This window comes from Notolepis coatsorum (assembly GCF_963971535.1).
Source record: "Notolepis coatsorum genome assembly, chromosome: 5".
NCBI lineage: Eukaryota > Metazoa > Chordata > Actinopteri > Aulopiformes > Paralepididae > Notolepis > Notolepis coatsorum.
In genome coordinates this window covers 107,375,967-107,400,802 of record NC_140169.1, presented here as the reverse complement: position 1 = coordinate 107,400,802, position 24,836 = coordinate 107,375,967, and the positions used below count along the sequence as shown (strand labels likewise).

General features: G+C 45.5%; 1 protein-coding gene across 1 annotated transcript in view; it reads right to left on the bottom strand.

Annotated features, from left to right (window-relative positions):
* susd6 (sushi domain containing 6) overlaps positions 1-19,460 on the bottom strand; it is a 78,361-nt gene extending 58,901 nt beyond the window's left edge. The window contains exons 1-2 of the mRNA XM_084314596.1: positions 19,306-19,460; positions 4,994-5,179 (exon numbers count right to left, since the gene is read on the bottom strand). Of these exons, the coding sequence (XP_084170722.1) occupies positions 4,994-5,135 (142 nt within the window). The 5' untranslated portion in view covers positions 5,136-5,179; positions 19,306-19,460. The remainder of the gene's footprint in view (positions 1-4,993; positions 5,180-19,305) is intronic.
* Between the last annotated feature and the right edge of the window lie 5,376 nt (positions 19,461-24,836).

Genomic DNA, 24,836 nt, shown 5'->3' with positions numbered 1-24,836 from the left:
CTGTGCAATAGCACATACCACCAAAGTCACTGGCCCACTGTGTGCGTGTGTGTATCATCTGCGTGTGCAAACGGGAATGGGACACAGACATTTGAACTATTAATTAAGTGATTAATGCCTACTGTGGCAAAGTTGTAGCCAACAACTAGGCCTAATAAGAAAGGCAGTGACATTGAACAAAAAGGAGACACTGGCTTTACAACCAGGGCCATCAGTAGAGGGGGGAGCTAGTGTTGCTCTTCTAGAAAAATAATCCTTTCAGGGTTGCCTATTGAAATACTGTACACTAGGCTTGGGTGGTATGACGGTATTAAGGTATACCGGGGTATTTAGAGATACCGACGGTATTGAAAATCAATACCGTCGTCACCGTCAAAATCACAGATGCGCTTCAGTTTCTATAACAGTGAAACAGAGTTTTGAGTGTAGTGCACACATGCGCCAGCAGAGGGCGAGACCGCTCTAGTGGAGCGAGTGGGTCACAACGGTGTTCGCGTTTTACGGTAATGTTGCGACAGTGCTGTGAAAATACCGTAAAGCGTTGTGACAAGAGTTGGTGTGTGTTGTTGTCGAGTGGTGCACTGGTGGAGCAAGCAAATAATCCGTCTCTTATTATATGTGAACTAAAAGAGTACAAGGTTTACACAACAGCCCCCACCCGCCTTTTTATTGTATTTGTACCGTCCTGTACTATCCGCTGTCAGCTGTTTATCTCTCTCTGTGAGCTACTGAGCTTGAATAACTAGCGTTAGCTCACGTTAACTAGCGTTAGCTCTGCGGCTAATCTTAGATTACCCTGAACTAAATCAATGACTAGGTTATAAAGCATTCGAGTAGTTTTCACTGCACATAGAAGTAGCCAAACAACAGGAGCATTTCGGGAGCATATCACCAAAACCCAGGCAATTTCTAGCCCTTAAGGAATCAAATAGTCTGCCATGGCTATAGGCTAGATGCTAACGCTAAAACGGTGCGGGCTTCTACCGGTGCGGGACTACCATTCTGAGAGCTGACGATGATTTGTTTACTTGGTAACACGGTTCTGGTTGGGTTGGGTTGGGTTGGGTTGGGTTGGGGTTGGGTTGGGTTGGGTTGGGTTGGGTTGGGTTGCCCCCCCCCCCCCCCCCCCGCTGATGAATGAAAGTCATACCGTCATATACCGTGCACCGCGGTATTAGGCAATCAAGGTATAACGGTATGAAAAAAGTCATACCGCCCAAGCCTACTGTACACCTCCAGTACAGAAACATTGTTTATGAGTTTGCGTGTCAGGTAGACCATTGATTGACAGTCGATTCTGCCAATTACGACGTCACACCGCTTGCACTCTGGCCGTCCGGCGCTGCAGCTAGACCCTATTGCCACACCGCTTGCACTCTGGCCATCCGGCGCTGCAGCTGGAACCTATTGCCCACCTCTGCGGTTGATAACACTAGCCAAGATAGCTGTACACACATACACAGTGGGCCAGTTGTAGGGGTGTAACAATTAGAGCTGCCGCGGTATTGATTATTTCCTTATCGCACAAATTTGCAAAATATTTCCTACCGCCGCGGTTTTTACCGCACGCACACAAAAAATTTAAAAAAAAGTTTGAATGCATTTTTTTTTTTAGTAGTAGTCTACTCTTTATAGCATATAGCCTGCCTCTAGTCTAAATGTCTATCTTTAGAGGATGACTTTGCAGCATGAATATTGTTTGGGATTCGGCAAGCATGCATTAGTTATTGAAAGTGAAACACGGATGCGCAGTTCACTCGGTGTCGCGGGCACCCCCCCGACCCTTTCTTATTATTATTACTATAAAGTTACTACTTTATAATAAAGGCATTCGTTTTGTGGCATTGACATTATATAGTTATGCGTTCAATAACATCAGCGTATTTACCGGACCATAGCAAGCAATACTCTATTCATATCTCAGTTCCTTTCTTTGCTCAGAGCGTGCCGAGTTGTCCCATTCTGCGGTCTGTTAATAAAGTTTTCAATCAGACAAGTGTATAGAACGAAGGGCTTTTATTATAACATTCGTTGCAGACAGTCAAATCATTATGTCTCGTTTAGTACTCCTGAAGAGCGATGATAGTCCACTCCGGCGGAGAGTTAAAGCTAACGTTATTAGCTGTTGTGATGAACTGACATTCAGGACGTAAAAACGTGTGACGCGTCTCTCTTCTGACCAATCAGTGGTCTGCAATGTTTCACGTGACTTTTCTGGTACCCAATAGGGTCGCTTGGAACCTCGATAGACGAGTAGGGTATATCTGCAGAGCCGCAAGCCCAACGAGAGGAGGGTAAATTATTATTATTATTATAAAAAAACGGTGACGCGGTATCCAGCCTACTCTGCGGTGGCCGTGATGTAACAGCGATACCGCGGTAATGCGGTAATCGCGGCAGCTCTAGTAACAATGCATCGCAATGCATCGATCCTACTTTGCAATATTTACAAAACATGACATTGTTTTCAAACTCTAGCCATGGGAAAATGTTTAGCCAATTCACGTTAAATTTGTCTTCCCTCCGGCTCCAGTGGGTGTAGCTTCGCTAGCTACAGTGGCTACATTGGGTGCTACAGTGGGTGTAGCCTCGCTAGCTTGGCCAACTTCGCTAGCATGCTGGCTAGTGTCAGTATCTTGGTTAACGTTAACGTTAACTATCACCTCTGTAACATGAGCTGCCTCGCCTGACTTCTCATTCTCCGGTATCTTTCGCGCAAAATAAAAATGAATGGGCTTCGACATGGCTGTATTGTCTGACTCAGACAGTGACGCTGATCAGTTTCCAGTCGCGTGACCACAGGAAACTCTACTGTGATTGGAACGTTTATGCGGCTGTGAACTGTGGGACTTGTAGTTTTGTAACGATTCTCGCAGCGGAGAAAAAAAAGAACGAATGAGGCTGTAATCTGCACTGAGTCGCACGCCGTGCGAGTAATTGATTTTTCAGGTTCGCACACACATATTTTTAGGGGCATATGCGAGCAATATGGTCGCACTGTAGAGCCCTGGTACCATGTCCCCACCACACACACACACACGGCCTCATCTGAGAAGAGTATGAGAACCATTCGTGTGTGTGTGTGTGTGTGTGTTCTATCAGTCAGCCTGTCCAGGGAAGTGATCATGTATCTTATAGTAAACTGGAGGTTAACAGGACGTCACCGTTGGCTCCGTGTGCAAAAAAGAGATATATCTACCTCCAAAGTCCCAGAATGCAACCCTGTGCTCCCCACCCTGCTCCACACGCTGTGAGGGCAGTAATGTGTCTCAGTATGCACATAGCATTACCGCGCTCAGAAGAATCCATTTCTATTCACACCACAGGCCCTCTCTCGCCCGGGGTGTGTCTCGTCTACAAGAACCCCTGTCGGCAGGGATGCAATTTCTAAATCTCATATTCATGGAAATTTCCAGGACAATCTCCGACCCCCCCCCCCCCCCCCCCCCATGCCTATATTCTGTGGGATTACCTGTTTGAATTATGTATGGTGCAGGCTTGAGAGGACTGGTGAGAGACAGAGAGAGAGAGAGAGAGAGAGAGATGAAACAAAGAGATGAGGGCTACTGAAGGTGTACAGCAGCAATCACGTTCTGGTAAAGATCTTCAGTGATAGGGTGCTAAATGAATATCCAACATATCACTATCACCCTGCTATTTGCCTGTGTGTGTGTGTGTGTGTGTGTGTGTGTGGTGGGGACATGGTACAGTCTGTAAAGTGAGCATAGAGGCAGATTAGCACACGCAGATTTACACCTGCGACAAGCACATGGCTTCAGCAGGCATCTAAGGACATACTGACGACTCCACATTTCCATCTTGCTTCCCACCCGTGTCGTGAAGCCCATGTCAGCGTGTGTGTGGGATAGAGAGACTGTGAGTGTGAAACCAATCCCCATGATTCATAAGGATTACATAAGTCTTGCATAGGAGATACACACACACTAGTGTACTGTTACACCTTTGCAGAGGAGAGAGGGGTGTGCAGATTGCTTACAGGGGGCATTGTTTTCAGATGATGCATTCAAAAAAGGAAAATCAATTATAAAGCTCTATGAAACATCCCTGGTGGCAGCAACACACACACACACACACACACACAAACAATACACAAACAATGGACAAACACACCCCCTGCGTCGGCTCGCTTCGGCAAGGACATCTGGCAGCACTCACAAGCTGGCTGTGTGTGTGTGTGAGGCGAGTGTCTGTGTGGGGAGTTTGTGTGTGTGTGCGTGCGTGTGTGTGTGTGTGTGGAGGGAGAGCATGTGTGTGGTGAGTGGCTGTGTGGAGTGAGTGTGTGTGTGTGTGTGGCGAGTATGTGTGGGGGAGGGGAATGAACCAGTAGTGGAGGAGGAGAGAGAGAGAGAGAGAGAGAGAGAGAGAGAGAGAGAGAGAGAGAGAGAGAACAGGCACAACCAAAGGTTTTCAAGCACACTCCACTATGTTCCTTGGTATGAACACAAGGACAGAAGCGACTTACTACAAGCTACTTCATATCCTACAACACCTCTGAGACCTAAGAGATAAAGCTGAACAACAGAGCTGCCTGGTAATAGAGATACCCAGCTGGCTAGCTACGCTAACAGCCCTCCGAGGCCACTAAACATCACAGCGTATTAAAACCCTGTGACGGGCAACGTGACCGCAGAACTATCGTCTGTCATTAACTCGATAAGGCAGTCGTTATAACCGTGAGTGCACTCGCGGGATTTGATTGGAGGTTTTTTTTGCCCGGAGCCGGGGGGCGCAACAATGAAACCTGACACGCAGCCCCGGGGGTGGCGGGGAAAAAAATATTTAATCTGACCGACCCTCAAAAGATGTCAGAAAATAACCTCAATCAATTCACAACAGACAGGTGGAGATGGATGGCGAGAGAGTCGACTCTGTGGAGCGCTACAGTGTGGGTTACCTGTGTGTAATACATTGTGTGTACGTACACATACAGTAGTAGTAGTAGTAGTAGTAGTAGTGTGTGTGCGTGGCTTACCTGATGCGTGACCATGAGGGAGAAGGGCGAGGAGGAGGAGGAGGAGAGCAGAGGCAGCCAGCCTGTGAGCTGAAGAGGAGGAAGGAGAGGAAGAGGAGGACGACAGGGCTCTCGTTTGAAACGCTACCATTCCATTGCACATCTTTTCCTCTGGCTACCAGCGGCGAGAGTCCTCTGCGGCTTAACCTGACCCACGCCACAGAGAGAGAGAGAGAGAGAGAGAGAGAGAGAGAGAGAGAGAGAGAGAGAGGGAGCAGAGAGGATGACGGATTACTATCAACATTCAGTGAGGATTACATAACTCGAGAGCCACTGAGAGACAGGGATAGAGGGAGTGAGAGATAAATGAAGGGAGCAAGCAAGTGAAGGAGATAGAGGGGGGGGGGGGGGGGGGTTATTAAGGCCTGCTTTGCACATCATGGTTTGGATGGATTACCAGCTAATGTGAGTGCCTGACTCGACTCTGGGCGAATGGCATGCACGTGGTTATGCGTGTCCTGCACGCTCACATAATACTCAAGTTTCCTCTTCTCATGCTTGGCTTCAGCAGGGAGAACCCCTCCCCCCTGCCCAACGCAAAGAAGTACACACTACTACCTGTCCTGAGCTTTCTCTCTCTCTGTGTCTTATCTCTCTCTTTCTCTCTGTCCTTTCCCCTCTCTCTGTCTCTCTCATGTGGGCTTTGTAGTACAGCACTTTGGTCATAGTGGTCTCTCTCTTTGTATCGGCAGTAGCAGCTGGAGGCTTCCTCTGATCCCCGTCACTGATCTGCACCGTCATAACATCATCTCCGTCCTGACTACATAAACCAGTCATTATGCTCAGTGGACGATGATGTGGCGCATCAGTTAAATCTCTGCCTATCAGGTGGGGGGGGGGGGGGGGGGGGGGGGGAGAGAGACAGTGGAACAATAACACTAAGATGAGAGCTGGAGTGACATAGCAACCCTGCACAGCTCAGAGGATGGGATGGATGGAGTAGCGCAGAAGCACGTGGGAACAAGAGTATGAAGCCAGGATCCCAGCCCACAACCCCGGGACCAATGATATTCTATTGTGAGAGGCAGAGAGAGAGAGGGGAGGAGAGAAATCAAACAGACTTCCCAGAAACAGCTGGGAGCGGATTGAGAATGGGAGCTGCAGACGACTTACTGTTAAACCCCTTGTAAAGCAGCAGGGCCTGAGAAACACTGTGCTAAGCAAACAATCCCTTCCCTCCCTGCTACCCACAATCCCTTCCCTCCCTCCTCATCCAATCCCTGCTACCCACAATCCTTTCCCTCCCTGCTACCCACAATCCCTTCCCATCCCTCCTCATCCAATCCCTGCTACCCACTATCCCTTCCCATCCCTCCTCATCCAATCCCTGCTACCCACTATCCCTTCCCTCCCTCCTCATCCAATCCCTGCTACTAGGGGTGCACCCAGGGTTCGAAATTAACGGGGGCTTGGGGCATAATGCCCTTGAAAATGGACAAAATGCCCTCGAAAATCAGTTAAGGGGGGCACTTAATGCCCCCGACAGTTTACTAATTATATATATATATTTATCCGGTAATGGAGCGTCTGTGTATCGTACGGTTCAGATGACGCGCAAATAAAAAAATTCATTTGGCGGAGCCGGTGTTCTGCACTGGCTGCAGGCAGCAGCAGCAGCAGCAGCAGCACTGCTAGTCAGTTTGTGTAAAAATGGCACGCACAATATAAATCAATCTTCATTGCGACTTTAAAAACATAGCCATTAACATTACATAGGCCTACACACATCTTGCCATAGCGTTAGCAGTTTGTAAACACAATGCACGTTTTAACTATGGTAGCCCGACGCAGCCCGCAAGCTAATACTGTACAGTCAATGAAATGTCACCGTAGCTACTAGCTACTGTAGCAGAGGAGGAAATGGGAGTCTGAGAGGCGGGGTGTTTAAAGACAATGATAGGCGTTTATTCAACATCCAAGAAGGCTAACATACAACTGTGTTTTACTAACTCCAACCGGGACTATTGCCGCTTTCGCGCTGCTTGTTGATGTTATGAACTCCTCCTAACGTGACCGGAGCTGAAGGTGCCACACGCTAAAATGTCCGTGGGGACCCGGCGCCAACTCATAGATAGTTCCAACTCACCGAATTACGTAATCCACCACAGTTGCACTCAATATTTAAATAATGTTAGTCTAAATAAATGTAGACAGAAACATAATAATTTCAAGCAGAAAACGAATCTTTCCATTAAGAACTGACAATCAGGGAATTTAAACATGGTTGACATTGTTTTTGTGTGTTTATATTAATTAAAGAAAGGAAAGTCTAGTGCTGGCTGAGCATATTGTTTGTTTGCACTAAGTTAATACTTTGACAAATGTAGCTTATATTTTTCAGTCAGTTCGGTCTTTGTGTGCCAAACATTATTTAAGGCTGTAAACACTGTAAACCTTTTATTTTATTTTTAATAAATGAGAAGCATGTTTAGATTTGAGTGTTAAATATTTTTTTAATAAAAATTAACGTATATCGAACTGAAAACCGTGACCCCAAAATCGTGATACGAACCAAACCGTCCATTTTGTGAACCGTCCCACCCCTACCGTTTATCATAAAAATTCAGTGCCCCCGAAATAAAAAAAAAGCCCCCGAAAATCAATTAAGGGGGGCAAAAAAAGCCCTTGAATTTTTTTTTTTATTTCTAACCCTGGGTGCACCAATGTATCGGTCGGGTATCGGTATCGGCCCATAAGTGCCTTGTTGACTGCAATCGGCCTATCGGCCGATAAGCTCGAATGTGCTGATGGCAGTAGCCGATAAATATCCATCAATTTGTGTCGCGTCAAAAGGCAAAAAAAGTTCAGTCGCGACTTGCACAACGCCGCCCCCGGCCCACACACACAAGCTACTGCATCAAAGTCATCCAATCCCTGCTACCCACAATCCCTTCCCTCCCGCGTGCTTACGAAACCAAGCCGCATTTCTCGGAGACGCTCTCTGATTGGCCACTGACGCGTTTGCCCAATCCGTGATGAGCTGTGTCTTTGCCCATTTCCACGCCAAACAGCCTGCAAACTACCTGGCGTTCTATCGCCCTGCTCTAAGACAAACTCTAACCTTAACCAACTTCGAAAGAGCGCCTAAGCTTAACCGTCGAAAGAACTTGCCGTCACGCTCTAAGACAAACTCTAACCTTAACCAACTTCGAAGAGTGCCTAAGCTTAACCAGTGTAGAAACAGGCGTCGGCCAATCAGAGAGCGTCTCCGAGAAATGCGGCTAGAGCGTCTCCGAGAAATGCGGCTACGGAAAGTATAGACGCTGCTTGCTTAGATGATATAGATCGCTTGAAAACGCGCCCGGCTTCCATCATATTACATCATATTTCAACGCACAGTGCGTTACGTGCGTTGACCTATTTGATTGGCTGCGAGGATACAGCGATGAAACCAGTGCACGCCCTGCTGTGCACGATATGTCTCGCCCCGGCCTGAGAGGTAGTTACTAGAGTTGTTCCGATACCGATACCAGTATTGGAAATGCTGCCGATACTGCCTAAAATGCTGGTATCGGTATCGGCCGATACACGTGAATTGTAGCCTCCGATCCCATGATGTAATTTATCTCCTGCCGAGTCCTGCGGAGAGTGAGGATTATAAAATGAACGTGTTTTAAAGTGTGATGCTGTGTCATTTTAACAGCAGATACACTTTCTTAAATTCCATTGTCCCCGACAGTGCGGTGTGACGGGGAGCTCGGATGGGATGTGTTTTGCTGGTGTTATGATAGCATTAGCTGAAAAGCTAGCTAGTTGGAACAACATCCGCCCGTTACATCAAATCAGATGATCGCCTGTCCTTTCTCCAGGACCCGACACTGTCCGTGACCGTCTATCAACAATAATGCACCCACGGTGAATCGTATTTAAGTTAAGTAGCTACTGACTAGCGTTAGCTGTAGGGGTGGGAATCACCAGTTTCATCACGATAAGATACGATATCGATTCTTTGGACAACGATACGATATTTCCCGATATCACAAAGTCTGCCACGATACGATACGATTCAGGTGCCTGCAATCTATTGTTTTTAATACAAATAGACCTCCTGTTCACTGTTTTTGGTTCATTTTTTTTTCGCGATATTAATATCCTATCACAGCGCTCTATTTTGGCTGGAAAAGGCATATTGGGAGTCAGAAGGTGCAGTACCGGCCAGATCCTGTTAGTGGGGCTATCTCGAGAATGCAGTAACCCCCCCTCCTTCCCAGTCCCTAGTGGACCCTCTCTATCGCTCTATCAGCTTAGCTTAGTTAGCTCACGCTAACGCAACGATAATTTCGGTATTTAACGCGACGTTACGGGACTCTGAAGCAATGCTGTCTAACGTCTACACACGCTGAGCTGCGCTGAGCTACTGTTGTTGCAGCCGGGCGGATATGCTCACGAGGGGATTTTCAAAATAAGAGTATCGCAAAATGAATCGATCTTTTTACGTTGCATCGATCCTATTTGATCATTGATAATAGATCGATATATCGATCTGGATCGATATATCGTCCCACCCCTAGTTAGCTGACTAACGTTATCAAATGTCAATGCGGGAAGACGAGCTAGGTCAGCTAGTTTAGCTTGATAACGTTACCGTGTCTAAAGTTGGTGCTATTCATAATCCAGCAATAATGGCTGCAGACCTGCAAGCAAAGTACAGCAAGTTCCAAGTGCCAAAGGATAAGAGTCTGAGGCGGAGTTTCAAACGAGAATGTTGAATATTTATTTTGCATCGAAAATCACAACATTCGAATGTTCCATCTGCCACTAGCTTACAGACTGAGTAGGGTATATCTGCAGAGCCACTGGGTAGCGAGTGCAACACCGTTTAATGTCCGTGTAGATCATTGGAGTAGGGTATATCTGCAGTGCTGCAGCCCGATACTCATTGATTAATGATACTAATACAATCTATACAATCACCTGTTGTTGAATAAATACAATTACTTTCTAGTTATTACTAAAAAACAGTATAACAGTATCTGTAAAAAAAAATAAAAAATAAAAAGTATAATTTATATAATATTTTTTTTATTTTTTTATGTATGCACTGGTATCGGATAAATATCGGTATCGGCCGATACCCAAAGCTTAGGTATCGGAATCGGAAAGGAAAAAAATGGGGCGGTTAGGTGGCGTAGCGGAGATTGCGTTCGTCACCAACCCCGGAGCTGTGAGCTGGATTCGCCTGTTCGAATCCAGCTCACAGCTCCGGGGTTGTCACCAGCTTGGCTGGCCGTTCACACTAATACAATTGGCAGTATTAGAGGGTGGGAGAAGCTGGCGGGGTGGGTCCGGGTCGTTGTAAACAGCGACTCCTACAGTTCGGTCGGGGCGCCTGCTAAGCGCGGATGGGACCTGAGTGGGATAGTGTGATCCTTCCACACGCTACGCCCCCTCGCGGAGAATATCCGCGCTGCCAGGTGAAAAGCGGTTGATTGGCTGGACGTGTGTCGGAGGAAGCACTCCACTCTCCCAGATGATCTGACTGTGGGGGGTAAGTGCGCAGCGACCAGGAAGGGGATTGGGAATTGGCATAACGACTAACGTGGATGGGAGAAAATCTGAGGAAAATGGAGGGGGAAAAAGACTAATAAAAAAAAAAAAGGAAAAAATGGTATCGGAACATCTCTAGTAGTTACTAGTGTCACTTCCTGTGAATGAAAAACTATTATTTATATTTGATATATTAACGTTATATTGTGCATTGGAAACACAAACACTTAAAATGAGTAAATATTATTCATTTTAAAAACATGTTTATTTTATTTCTAGGGCTCAAAAAAAATATATATATATATTTTCTTCTTCTTCTCTCTTTTAACCAGGGAGGGCGGCGCTCTAGCGCCCACTATCGGCCGGCCGCCACTGCATCCTACCCACAATCCCTTCCCTCCTTCCTTATCCGATCCCTCCTACCCACAATCCCTTCCCTCCCTCCTTATCCGATCCCTCCTACTAGGGCTGGGCGATAAAACGATAACGATAACTATCGCGATAAATTATTTCCTCGAAATAAACATGAAATGTGGTCGCAAAGTTTCGATATATCGATTTTCCAAGCTTGGATATGAGCACACGCACTAACAACCAATCAGTGAAGGAGATGGCCGACAGTGAGGGAGACCTGCGGTGCACCTCTGGGTAGAGAGGTAGGACTCTAGTAGTCAACAAGGCTGGCTAGGATAATTAGCTTGCACGCCGCTATTTTATAGTTTACGTGCGGAGTGGGTGTGTGGCGTGAATTCTGAGGCCACGGTTAGAGTAGTGTGTGGGGTATGCAGTGGACGTCTTTGCAATGTATTGGGGCGGAACGGAGTATTTTAGGGTGCTAGTTAGTACATTGGAAACAAGGCTGGCTAGGATAATTAGCTTGCACGCCGCTATTTTATAGTTTACGTGCCGAGTGGGTGTGTGGCGTGAATTCTGAGGCCACGGTTAGAGTAGTGTGGGGTATGCGGTGGACGTTGTTGCAATGTATTGGGGCGGAACAGAGTATTTTAGGGTGCTAGTTAGTACATTGGAAACAAGGCTGGCTAGGATAATTAGCTTGCACGCCGCTATTTTATAGTTTACGTGCCGAGTGGGTGTGTGGCGTGAATTCTGAGGCCACGGTTAGAGTAGTGTGGGGTATGCGGTGGACGTCGTTGCAATGTATTGGGGCGGAACGGAGTATTTTAGGGTAATAGTTAGTACATTGTCAAGGGATACACCGCTTGCTCTGGCTAACTGCTAACGTGCGCGGACTGATGACGACATCAACTTGAGACATTCGCAGCAGCAAAACAAGTCTATTAATAGCCCGTCCATCGGCGCCGGGCATAAGAAGTTAATTAAACTCGACAGAAATTATATCGACGATAATTATCGATATCGAGTTATATGAAAATAATTTTATCGCAATAATGTTTTTGGCCATATCGCCCAGCCCTACCTCCTACCCACAATCCCTCCTTATCCAATCGCTGCTACTCGCTAGGGATGGGCAAAACTTTGAAAATGGCTATTCGAATAGTAGCCTAATCGAAAGGTGTGCCCCCCCCCCCCCCCCCCCAACAAGCGAGCTAGCTGGCTGCTGTCACGTGGACCAGGCTAGCATTTTTCCAGGAACAAAGCATTAATTCTGAAAGTTACATCAACATGCTGTTCAGCGGTGTAAGGGTTAATAGGGTAGACTATTAGAATATTCAAAAATCTATGTCCATCCCTACTACTCGCAATACCTTCCCTCCATCCTTATCCAATCCCCCTACCAGTAATTAGAGTTGTTCCGATACCGATACTAGTATCGGAAATGCCGCCGATACTGCCTAAAATGCTAGTATCGGTATCGGCGAGTACACGTAAATTCTAGCCTCCGATCCCATGATGTAATTTATCTCCTGCCGAGTCCTGCGGAGAGTGAGGATTATAAAATGAACATGTTTTAAAGTGTGATGCTGTGTCATTTTAACAGCAGATACACTTTCTTAAATTCCATTGTCCCCGACAGTGCGGTGTGACGGGGAGCGGGATGTGTTTGGCTGGTGTTATGATAGCATTAGCTGGAAAGATAGCTAGTTGGAACAACATCCGCTTTTAACGTTACATCAAATCAGATGATCGCCTGTCCGTTCTCCAGGACCTAACACTGTCCGTGACCGTCTATCAACAATAATGCACCCACGGTGAATTGTATTTAAGTTAAGTAGCTACGGACTAGCGTTAGCTGACTATTACTAACGTTATCTTAATGTCGATGCGGGAAGGCGAGCTAGGTCAGTTAGCTTAGCTTGATAACGTTACCGTGTCTAAAGTTGGTGCTATTCACATAATCCAGCAATAATGGCTGCAGACCTGCAAGCAAAGTACAGCAAGTGCCAAAGGATAAGAGTCTGAGGCGGAGTTTCAAAAGAGAATGTTGAATATTTATTTTGCATCAAAAATCACAACATGAACATGCCACTAGCTTACAGACTGAATAGGGTATATCTGCAGAGCCACTGAGTAGCGAGTGCAACACCGTTTAATGTCCGTGTGGATCATTGGAGTAGGGTATATCTGCAGTGCTGCAGCCCATACTCATTGATTAATGATACTAATACAAATCTATACAATCACCTGTTGTTGAATAAATACCATACGTTCTAGTTATTACTAAAAAACAGTATAACAGTATCTGAAAAAGAAAAAAAAAAGTATAATTTATATAATTTTTTTTTTATTTTTTTTTTATGCACTGGTATCGGATAAATATCGGTATCGGCCGATACCCAAAGCTTAGGTATCGGAATCGGATCGGAAAGGGAAAAATGGTATCGGAACATCTCTACCAGTAATCCCTTCCCTCCCTCCTTCACAACAATAACTAAACTCACTTCCTACCCTCAAGGGAAGCACGGATAAGTCAGTCCTGACACACTGATACGATATCTGGGCTTTGGATGTCCAATCTGATACTGTTGATATTCAATCAAAATAAATGTGTACAACAAGATTTGCATAATGTCTAATCTTTTAAAAACAGCTGCATATTACATGCATCATTATGATCAATCTAAAAGCAATAAAACCAACCCAAGTAAGATATTTTCATTCATTTTCAATAAACCTAACACGTCAATACTTTTGCCCCAGCAAGGTACATCAATATTGTGTGGTCAGAACAGTCCTATGTTTGTAGCTTAAGTATTTAACATTCACTATTGCCCATTTTTGCCTCTGTCATCTCCTTATCAACCAGGAAATGCACACGTGAAAGGTGTATTATAAGATGATAAATCTAGTGATCTATGCATACAATCTAAAGTTTAGTTACAAGATTGTGTAGCTATTAGCAGATTAAGTATTTAGAATGTTGGCCAAATTAGATGCCTGGTCTGGGTAACGTGATTGACTGATTACCTTGCAATCTAAAAAAACATAATTGCAGCTATATGTCCAACAGTTAGCTTTGTTGGATAGTTAGGTAGATAGTCAAGAGATTCAAGAGACGCAGCTCAGCTGACAGACAAAGGAGCAGGAGGAGGAGAGAGACTGACTTGTCACTAAACCTTCAACTAATTCGGCTCATAGTTATTGCTATATAGACTAACGCAATAAAAATCCTAAACCTTTGGACAATATCTCATCAAGCCAAATCCATTCAAGGAACCTGGGCTGGGCCTTTTCTCAATCATGCACTACTGTGCCGTTACTGAAGCATGACGTGTGTGTAATGGATCGGTCATGGATTGGACCATCTGTAGTCGATACTAGGGATGCACCGATCTGATATTGATATCGGATACCGGCCCGGATATGACTAGAATAGCTAGATCGGATATCGGGACCTTTTTTTCTTCTTCTTCTTTAAAAAAAATCAAATTGACATATCGATGTGTTAACTTGTTACATTTTGTTTCACTAAGTTAGGAAAGTAATGTTTTAAGTCAAGCCTGATGTTTCCTTGTACAAAAGAATGATCCCAGTCTCTTCCACACAGTGAGGCATAGTTTATTAATTGAACAATGGGTATTGGATCGGTACTCGGTATCGGCCGATACCCAAAGCCCAGGTATCGGGACTGAAAAAGTCGGATCGGCGCATCCATTCCCTAGTCGATACCCCATACAGCTATTTCAGTCAGTATCAGACCGATATTATCAGTATCGGTGCATTCCCTACCCACAATCCCTTCACATCCCTCCTTCACAACCATAACTAAACTCACTTCCCAAAAGCAGTCTGGGCTGGGCTGGGGGGGGGGGACAGGTACATCATCATTCCACAAATGAGATCCAGGTGCACAGGCTTGATTGTGTAATTGTGTAGCAAGAGAGCGATTCCTATAAATTAGTCAGCAGTTGCAGCAGGGCTGGCTTGGAGGCAGGCCGTGGCACGGGGGCAGAATATACCCCAGAGATGGCTGAGGGTCCATTAAAGCTATACCCCAAGCTGCTGAGGTAATAGGTACTGTAATGGCATTGCCGCTCTTAAGAGAAGGGAGGAACATTTGATTGGAGATATGCTGTGTAGCAGTTGACTCTGCCAAAAGGAAACGCAGCGCTACCGGAACGAGACGAGCACACATACACAGCAGCAGTGACAGCAGACCAGCTCCCCCCTGCTGACACCTTTCCGTCTCTCTGCTGCAGAGGACAGAAACCCGGTACCTGCATATGGTGCAGGCTGGGAGTGACGCAAGTCACTTTTGGCACGGCTATGTGGGCAGTGCACTGTGCCAAAGAGGGCAGATTGTCAAAAACTAAAACCACCAGCCATGATCCACAGACGCTTTAATAATCAGCTCGCTGGCCATATCAGAGTATTTGGTGGTGTATTTTTTTTTTTTAAACACTTGGAAATATCTGTTGCATTGCAGTTGCAGGGCTGAACCTATGTCCCTGAGAGAGCAGAGTATTGACTGGCCAGGACATTTCCAAAGTGAAAACTTAAGCAGAATTAGCTTAATTACTTTCTCACACAAGTGAGTCTGGGGTGGGGAGGGGGCAAGTAATTAATCCTGTATTAGGAAATCTTACAAAACATTATAACTGTCTGATTAACTGGAAGAAGATGGCCTGGAGCCTAAAGGGATGTTGTGTTTCTTTACTGACTAACTATGTTTCCTTCATTTGCCTGGGAGTCAAGGTATGCAATCTGCCCTTCAGCCTGTTGACATTCTATTGATGCATTTCACTGATCAGTTTTGCAGAGGGAAATCTGTGTGTACTGTTGACTGTGTGATTTTACCAGCAGAGGCACAGTTATTGGTCTTAAACTGAAGATCACAATGCCGTAATTTCAAGCCCATCATGAGAATAAACACTTATCTAAAGAGGTGCCTTTCTAGGACCTCAAACATAAATCCTGTTTAGACTAAATAAAAACGCTACTTCCTGGTTTCATGCTGCCATAAAGCTCTCTGTGGTTAGTGCAAAGTACAAGTCTAGGCCTATCGCTTCCTTCCAGTATCTGACAGCTTGAAATATTCTAAAGACTGAATGGGCAAGCTGTATGAAACGATAAAACATTTGATGGCAATATCCTGGAGCACACTCAGTGTTTCATTTGGCACTGTGATCAATATCAGGCCAGGCTCAGCCCAAACCTAATAAGGAAGCAGCATTCTCTTGTCGCGGAAGGGTCAGAGCAGCCATCCCAGGAAAACAGATGGCCTACTTGTAACTTATCACATCTTTCCGAGTAGGATACAAGCCGAGACACACCAAGCACGGCTTACTGTAGCTCTCCCTGAGAATATAGGGGATCAACAGAACTGTGGAAAATAGGGGTGTAAAGGTACACGTATCCGTAACGGACCGTTTCAGTGTGTACCGTACCGTATGAATACAACGGTATGTTAACCACTAACGACCGCCCACCGGGGGCTGTTTTTTTCACAATCTAATATTATTATTATTATTTTCTTTACAAGTCGATTATTAATTTCAATATAGAATATTAGTTGACAGCCTTACAAGTACAATTAGTTACTGCACACTACATCACCCCTGAGTGGAACATGGAAAGCCAAACTTTCCCCCACTGTACCGAAAACCCGTACCGAACTGTGACTTCAAAACCGAGGTACTTGGGTTCGAGCCCAGCTCTCTGCGTTGCTACCAGCTTGGCTGGTCGTTCATACTAATACAATTGGCAGTATTAGGGGGTGGGAAGCTGGTGGGTGGGGATCGGACGTTGTGGACAGCGACTCTCCTACAGGTCGGTTGGTGCGCCTGCGCAGTAGAATAGGGGGACGACGGGGGCGGCGTGTCCCTCCCACGCAGACCCTCGCTGCTGAGAGATCGCGCTGTGCAGGTGAAAAGATGCGACGGCTGCCTCCTCGAGTACCGGAGGGGACACGTGATGCAAGGCTTCGTCCACATTGCAGCCGGCTTGTGGGAGGCATGGCCTAACAGCGTTCGAGACAGGGGAGGGTAGAATTGGACAATACGAAATTGGGGAAGGGAGAAAAATAGAAAATGGGGAGAAAAAGTAGATACAAAATAAAAATAAAAAAAACGAGGTACGTACCGAACCGTGGTTTTTGTGTACCGTTACACACCCCTAGTGGAAAACCAAGCTTTATGAAAAGAGAGAGGAGCACTGCTGCAATACAATATCGGCTAGAGTTGTTATTTAGGAGGGGGGGTGCAAATCTCAGAATAACAAAGCCAGGTCTTCTTCCCCACTGACAGCAACGGTAGGGTTGTCCTCCACTAAAGACATCATTGGAACTCTAAAGTCATCAGACTTTGTTGATCAATTGATTTAATTGGAAATCATGCCTTTCCCCACATGCAATCGTGCAGAAGGACCTCTTTAAAATGTAGTGTTGTTTACCAGAGAAGTGCTTATTACCATGTTTTCCAGGAAATGGCTCATTCAACATGAAGAAAAAAAAAACACAAATCGACTAGACTAGACCGAGCCACCAATGGTTAACCCTTTCACTGCGACAACACATGAGGTTAACCCTTTCACTACCACACTACAGATGGTTCTGTAGTGTGGTAGTAGTGGAAGGGTTCAAATCAACAAACGAGGGGGGCTAAACAATGACAATTTAATTCAACAAGGAAAATGTTGGGATCTCTGGGTAAAGGGGGTGGAATGGGGGATTTAGTTTGTTCAGCTCTTGACTGGAAAAAAAAAGAAGACGCAACTCTCCACTCGAGCAGCCAGTTGGCCAAACCAGCCAGGCGGCTACTGCAGTCTCTCAGCTGCCCAGGCCTCCTGGACCTCAAAGGGAACCGGGGGTGAGCAGCAAAGCGGGCATGTGCCCAGGAACAGAGAGAACTCAGTGTGCCAGAGAAACAGCCGTGAGGAGATTGCCACTCGATAGCACTGAGGCACTGCTAATGCCTTCAGCCTCTGGTGGTGGAGCCAGGCTGGGCCTGTGGAGAGAGAGCCCAGAGAAGGGGCTCCGAGCAGCAGCATAGAAAGACCTCTTTGTTACCCAACATTATGTAGTGTTAAGCCCCGCAGGGCCGGGCATCCCTCTGTGCTGCTGTATTGCAGAGAGAGGGAGGGAGAGAGAGAGAGAGAGAGAGAGAGGGGGTGGCATATGTGATACAGCAGTGCGATCTGAGAGGGGAGACTACAAACCAAATGATTGTCTCTCACATGTAGATCTACGCCTTCAGATACAGTACAAAAGTGTACATTTTAAGTTGAGGAAACCCAAAAGAGAGCTCACACAGTCACTCCGAGACACCGAAACGATGCCGTGCATTCCTTTGAACAAGAAACTATTTTATCCTCTCTAAACTAAATAATATACTTTTTCACCCCGAGTTACTTGAGTGCTTGCATGGTTCTGTTTTTATTAAACTACTCCAATAAACGAAAATATGTTCAACAGAATGACACCAGAGGGTTTATTACCATGTGCGCCAATGCTGCTGCACACAATGTACCGAACGGGTTTATGTATGTATGTATGTATGTATGTATGTATGTATGTATGTATGTATGTATGTATGTGTATGTATATTATGAACTTCGGCTGATGTAAATAGCAAACGTGCCCACTGCCCGCCCCCCCCTCCCTCCACGGACGCCCGACGCCGAGTCACACGCGCCGACACGTGCAACTGTACCGTGAGCAGCTATTTAAACAAAGAGTGCCTGGCTGGCTGGCGGACCCTCCACACAAACACACAGCGAGGAGACAAAGACACACAGATATATATCATATAATAATGGCAGCCTCGTTGACATGGAGGAATAGCCTCGTCACACCCAGGCAGGCAGTTCCAACCACTGAAACGACGGGACTGTAGCGTTTCTTTATCCGACACTTTTGATACTGTATACGTGTAGCGAGGAAACGCACCACTTCTGCGTGGGTCCTGTTGTTGTTGCAACACTGTAACAGATGTCTTTCACTTTCACACAACGGCAACACTGTAGCGACATATCGTGGCCCGCTGTGGCTTTGAAGTTGGAAGTTTAATTTCTACTAGAATGACTTAGCTGGCACAGTTGGGGACATGTCTTGTTGTGATTAAATCAACGAGTATATGTGTCATAGCTTCTGGATGTCACACAACTTGTCTTGTCTACGTGTGTGGCTCTTAATAATAACATTCGGTGACTTGCTGGTCGCTAATAGTCTATTATAAAGGCACAATAACAGTTTAATAATAAAGCGCTATAACCGAAGAAAATGCAAAACACGGGTTATTTTGACAAAATCAATCATGCCCTTGTTCCGTAATTTAATTGAACTGATCCATTCGGAGTCGGTTAAAGAGAGAGAGATAGTCCCTGGTATTTCGCAGTGGCCCGAGGCTTAGCAAGCGAACAAGACTCACCAATTTAAAGGTTACCAACGAGCCCTCCTCGTCTTGCTCACTTTCGGGACATCAACTCTGGTACAGATAGAAATACCCAGGCTGTATGTATGTAGCTAAATCTAGTTGGTGGCAGTTGCTAGCGTTGTTCCTCGTCCCCAGCTCGCCAGGTCTTTATTTAGAGAAGCGGAAACACTCACTGAGAGAACTCTACCAGCTGCCTCGCTCTCGCACGGTCTCCATGGGAACCCTGTCCAAGGGGCGGGTCCATACAGTGATGTACAGAGACCAATGATAAGCTGGTAATATTAGTAGTAATGCATTGTACTCCAGTGATGCAGTGGGGAAATAGTAATACAACAAGGTGCGAAACTATTAACTATTAGTCGATGATCTCAGTCATGCCAATAGACACCAATATTTTGTCTTCTTCTTAGAATATAGGCTATTATTTTGTTTTATTTCCTCAGAAATATCATATTTGGTATAACTTGCATCAAATATCTACTTAAATCTTAATCTACTCAAATCTATGTCATGAATTTCAGTCATAGAGATCTATATCAGTACGTCCATTTTCAAAATGCATAGATGTCTAAGACAGTCAAAAAAGATTAGTAAAAAAAACAACAACAAAAAAACGACAGTGCTAAAACTCAAATTTGTGATTTGATCAAGTATAAACAGTCTGAAAGGGGCACGCTAACATTATGGGAAATGCGCTTACCATCTTCTCAGACAAGAAGATAGATACCAATTTCCTCTCTGTGTATTCACTGATTGATTGATTGATTGATTGATTGAAAACTTTATTAACAGATTGCAGAATGGGTACAATACAGTACAGCTCAATACACACAATTGTTAAGGGGATGCAGACCAGAGAAAGACTTTCGTCTTGTTTACATCAGGGTCCCCCATTTTCAATTCATCATAACATATATGACATACATGACATACAGATAGACAGTACTGCTACATCTATACATTTATGACATACCAGATTTGCAAATACAGTACTGTTTGTGATACAAAAAGAGTCCAGAAAAGGGAGTATATACATTTGACGTAAAAAAACTGTACATTGGAGGAGGTTGGGTGTGGTTGGGTGGGGGGGTTGGGTAGGAGGGGTTGGGGGGCAAACACTGTACAACTGTACAAGCAAAACTGTACATTGGAATATTGACAACCATACTAGGTAATTTACTGTACATTGGAGGGGGTTGGGGGGGGGGGAAACACTGTACAAACAAGCAAAACTTTACATTGGAATATTGACAAAACCATACTAGGTAAATTACTGTACATTGGAGGGGGTTGGGTTAGGACATTTACAGGGGCCAGTTTCGAATTGCAGTCTCCCGTAGGTGTTCTTTGAGAGTGGTTTTGAAAGTGGGTAGTGATTCACATTCCTTTACAGCTTTGGGTAGGGCGTTCCACATTGATGTGGCATAATTGCGAAACGTGTTTAGTCCCTTGTTTGAGCCGAATCTGGGTTTGACATGATTTGTGGAGCTCCCTCTGGTGTTGTGATCGTGGTATTCACTGACCTTTGGGAAGTATTTTGACATGTACATGGGTACCTTGGTCGTGTAGTGTATCTTGTAGACCAGGCCCATTGCAAGTTGCTGTACTCTGTCGTCTACTCTAAGCCATCCTAGGTTGTCAAAGTGGGCAGGTGTCAGTCAGGAGTCAGGTCAAGCAGTAGTCTGACCAGTTAGTTTTGAGATGTTTGTAATTTTGTTTTTAGCGCCTTTGAGGTGCTTTGGTACCATGAGGTGCAAGCATAGTCGTAGTACCCTTGAATGAGTGCTCCTGCCAGAGTCTTCAGGGTATTCTTGTTTACCAGAGAGGAGATCCGGTACAAGAATCGAGTTCGTTGGTTGACTTTTTTTATTACATTGGATGCCATTTTGTCACAGGAGAGATTAGCCTCTAGGATGGAACCCAAGTTTCAAGTTTCAAGTTTCTTTAATAGTTGTCATACAGAAGTACAGAATACTTTTGTACAAAATGCTTCTTACTGTTGCGCTCCAGAGACTGTGCATGACAAGATAAGTATGAAATAAAAACATAGTAAAAATTAGAAGAAAAAAAAGAGGTCACAGTGTTCAGTTTAGACATATGTACAATGTTCGTAGACGTAGTTACCATACAATATACAATACTGTGCAGTGTACTAATATACAATACTATATAGTGCAAGGCATAAATGGACGAGGTGCAGTTTAGGTACAATTCACAGTAGGTGTACGAGTTGTAGTGCAAATCCTTTATCAATAAATATAAAGTGTAAGTGTGTTTGTGTGATCTAAAGTGTGGAGAGTGGGTGCTGCAGTGTGTTGTTTGTTTGAGTGAGTGTGTGTGTGCGTGTGGGTGTGTGTGCTGTGTGCATTTGATGGTTGTTGCATAGTGATTATTGTTCGTTTAGCGATTATTGTTCGTTTAGCAGCCTGATGGCCTGGGGATAGAAGCTCCTTCTGAGTCTTTCTGTGCTCGCCATAAGACTCCGGTATCGCTTGCCTGACGGCAGCAGTTCAAAGAGGCAGTTGTTCGGGTGGCTCGAGTCCTTAATAATTCTCTTAGCCTTCCCCTTGCACCGCTTGTTGTAAATGTTCTGGAGGGTGGGAAGCCCCCCTCTAATTGTGCGTTCGGCTGAACGTGTCACTCTTTGTAGTCTGCTACGGTCTTGTGCAGTGCTATTCCCAAACCAGGAGGTGATGTTGCCGGTCAGGATGCTCTCTATTGTACATGAGTAGAAGTTCCTAAGGATCTTCTGACTGACTTGGAACTTCCTTAGGCGCCTGAGGAAGTAGAGGCGTTGTCGTGCCTTCTTCACAACACTGTCAATGTGTGTGGTCCATGTCAAGTCCTCGGATATGTGGGCTCCGAGGTACTTGAAACTGTTCACTCTCTCAACTGGTGCCCCGTCGATGCTGAGGGGGCTGTAGTCCTTGACCCCCGACCTCCTGAAGTCCACAATCATCTCTTTTGTTTTGCTGACGTTCAGGGAGAGGCAGTTCTCCTGACACCACTGTGACAGGTTCTCTACCTCTTCCAGGTAGGCCCTTTCGTCGTTGGCAGAGATCAGGCCCACCACTACTGTGTCATCAGCAAATTTGATGATGGTGTTGTTGTTCCGCTGTGCTACGCAGTCATGTGTGTACAGGGAGTAGAGGAGGGGGCTCAGAACACAGCCCTGGGGGGCCCCTATGTTGAGCGTGATGGATGAGGAGGTGCAGTTGCCGGCTCTTACCACCTGGGGTCTGCCCGTCAGGAAGTCCAGGACCCACTGGCACAGGTCATAGTTCAAGCCCAGGTCCCTGAGCTTGGCTATGAGTTTGGAGGGGACTATGGTATTGAATGCTGAGCTGTAGTCGATGAACAGCATTCTCACATAGTTCCCCTTCCTCTTGTCCAGATGTGATGCTGCTGTGTGCAGCACATGGGCTATGGCGTCCTCCGTGGACCTGTTGGGGCGATATGCAAATTGCAGAGGGTCCAGGTTGATGGGGAGGGAGGAACAGATGTAGCCCTTCACTAGCTTCTCAAAGCACTTCATGGCTATGGAGGTGAGGGCTACAGGGCGGTAGTCGTTGAGGCAAGCGGGCGTAGATTTTTTGGGTACAGGGATGATGGTGGACTTCTTCAGACAGGTGGGGATGACGGCCTGTTCCAAGGACAGGTTGAAGATGTCAGTGAATACCGGGGCCAGTTGGTCGGCACAGACTTTTAGGACGCGGCCGGGGATGCCGTCCGGTCCTGCTGCCTTCCTGATATCCACTTTTTTAAAGATCCGTCTCACCTCAGGTAGGTAATTTCATCTTTCCTTGTGACAATATTGTCACCCACTGTAACTGAGAAGCCGTCGGTCTTGTTGAGTTTGTTATTTGAACCGAAGAGAATGGACTCTGTTTTGCCCATGTGTAGTTTGTTATCAGCGAGCCATATGCAGATTTTGCCTAGTTCCGAGCTGAGGGTTTTTTCAACCTGTAAGCTATATCTGGCTGCAACCTAGCCTTGCTTAGCACAAATTAATGGAAGCAGATACTGACCACTGGCCTAGTGTAAAACTCTGGGCGAGATGTTTTTGGCCAACAGCTAGGCTAGCGGTCTGTATCTGTTTCCATTAATTTGTGCTAAGCTAGGCTAACTTGCAGCCAGATACATGTATACTGAACGCACAGAGAGGAAATTGGTATGTATCTTCTTGTCTGACTCTGGAGAAGACGGTAAGTGCATCTCCCATAACCCTTTCACTACCACACTACAGAAGGTTAACCCAACTGTCTGTAGTGTGTTAGTGAAAGGGTTAACCTTCTGTAGTGTGGTAGTGAAAGGGTTAACACTTTGTCGTGTGGCAGTGAAAGGGTTACCATTCTGTATTGTCGCAGTGAAAGGGTTAACCCTTTGGTAGTGTGGTAGTGAAAGGGTTAATGTTGGCGTGCCTCTTGAAGCTGCTCCATATAGACAATTAATCGGGAAAGATGTTACAGTTGACACTGAGAACAACCAGGGGAATGTTCAGTTCATAGGTACATTTTCTGTTTCAGAACTGAGAACACTACAACAGAATACAATTAATTTGGGTATACAAAAAGAAAAGAAAACAAACATTCTGCGGGTCCACAAAATCCGTCTCCCATTCATTGTCTATGGAGCAGCTCCAGACTGCTCCACAAGTTTGAGACTTCTGTGGTTCCTGGCTTTGAGAAAGAGAGAGAGAGAGAGCAGCGCATGTTCACAAATATTGATATTGATTGAACTTTCCAAGGCCACGGAAATAACATATTGGAATTCTTAATTTAGGTGGTGGAACAAATCCCCTTTAAGGCGGGCAAACTCTCAAACATAAAAAGACAAGTAGGCTAAACACAAGAACATGTCAGCTCAAAAGGGGGGATTTATGGTGTCGGTATGAGGACATCCAACACTCTCGCCAGGTCCTCTATGGACCACTGAGTATGCTACTTGGCAACGTTTTACCTTCAGTTTATTGACCATTCATCACTTCCTCTTATTCCCTCCTCCCCCTGAGGTCCCTGTAGTCCCTCTTCTTCTGCCCTCTGCGAAAATGGATGACAGACTATAATAATTCCTGTTTATCCCCCTTGTTTATCTGCCTCTATGAGAATAAAATATTTGAAGAGCCATTAGCCCTTATCCATCCTTTTAGAGTGCGATAGCTCTTATTGATTCCTCTTTGAACATGTCAAGGTAGTCCCTGGTACCTAATAGTGATGACCTAATAGTGATTACCTAATAGGCACAGGTCTTGAGCCAGTCTGGATTGATAACAAATCTATTTGTGTTTATTTTATTTTATTCTCTGTATGCATCAAATACTAGTGGGCTATTACTGTCACACTTCTATGGTGTCACTTCTATGGGGTGACAGTGCCTTGAGCAAGACACTTAACCCCTAACTGCTCCAGATGAGCAGGTCGTCACCTTGCATGGTTGCCTCTGCCGTTGGTGTGAGTGACTGGGTAAAATGTGTGGAACAAATTGTAAAGCGCTTTGGATAAAAGCACAATATAAAAATGTACCAT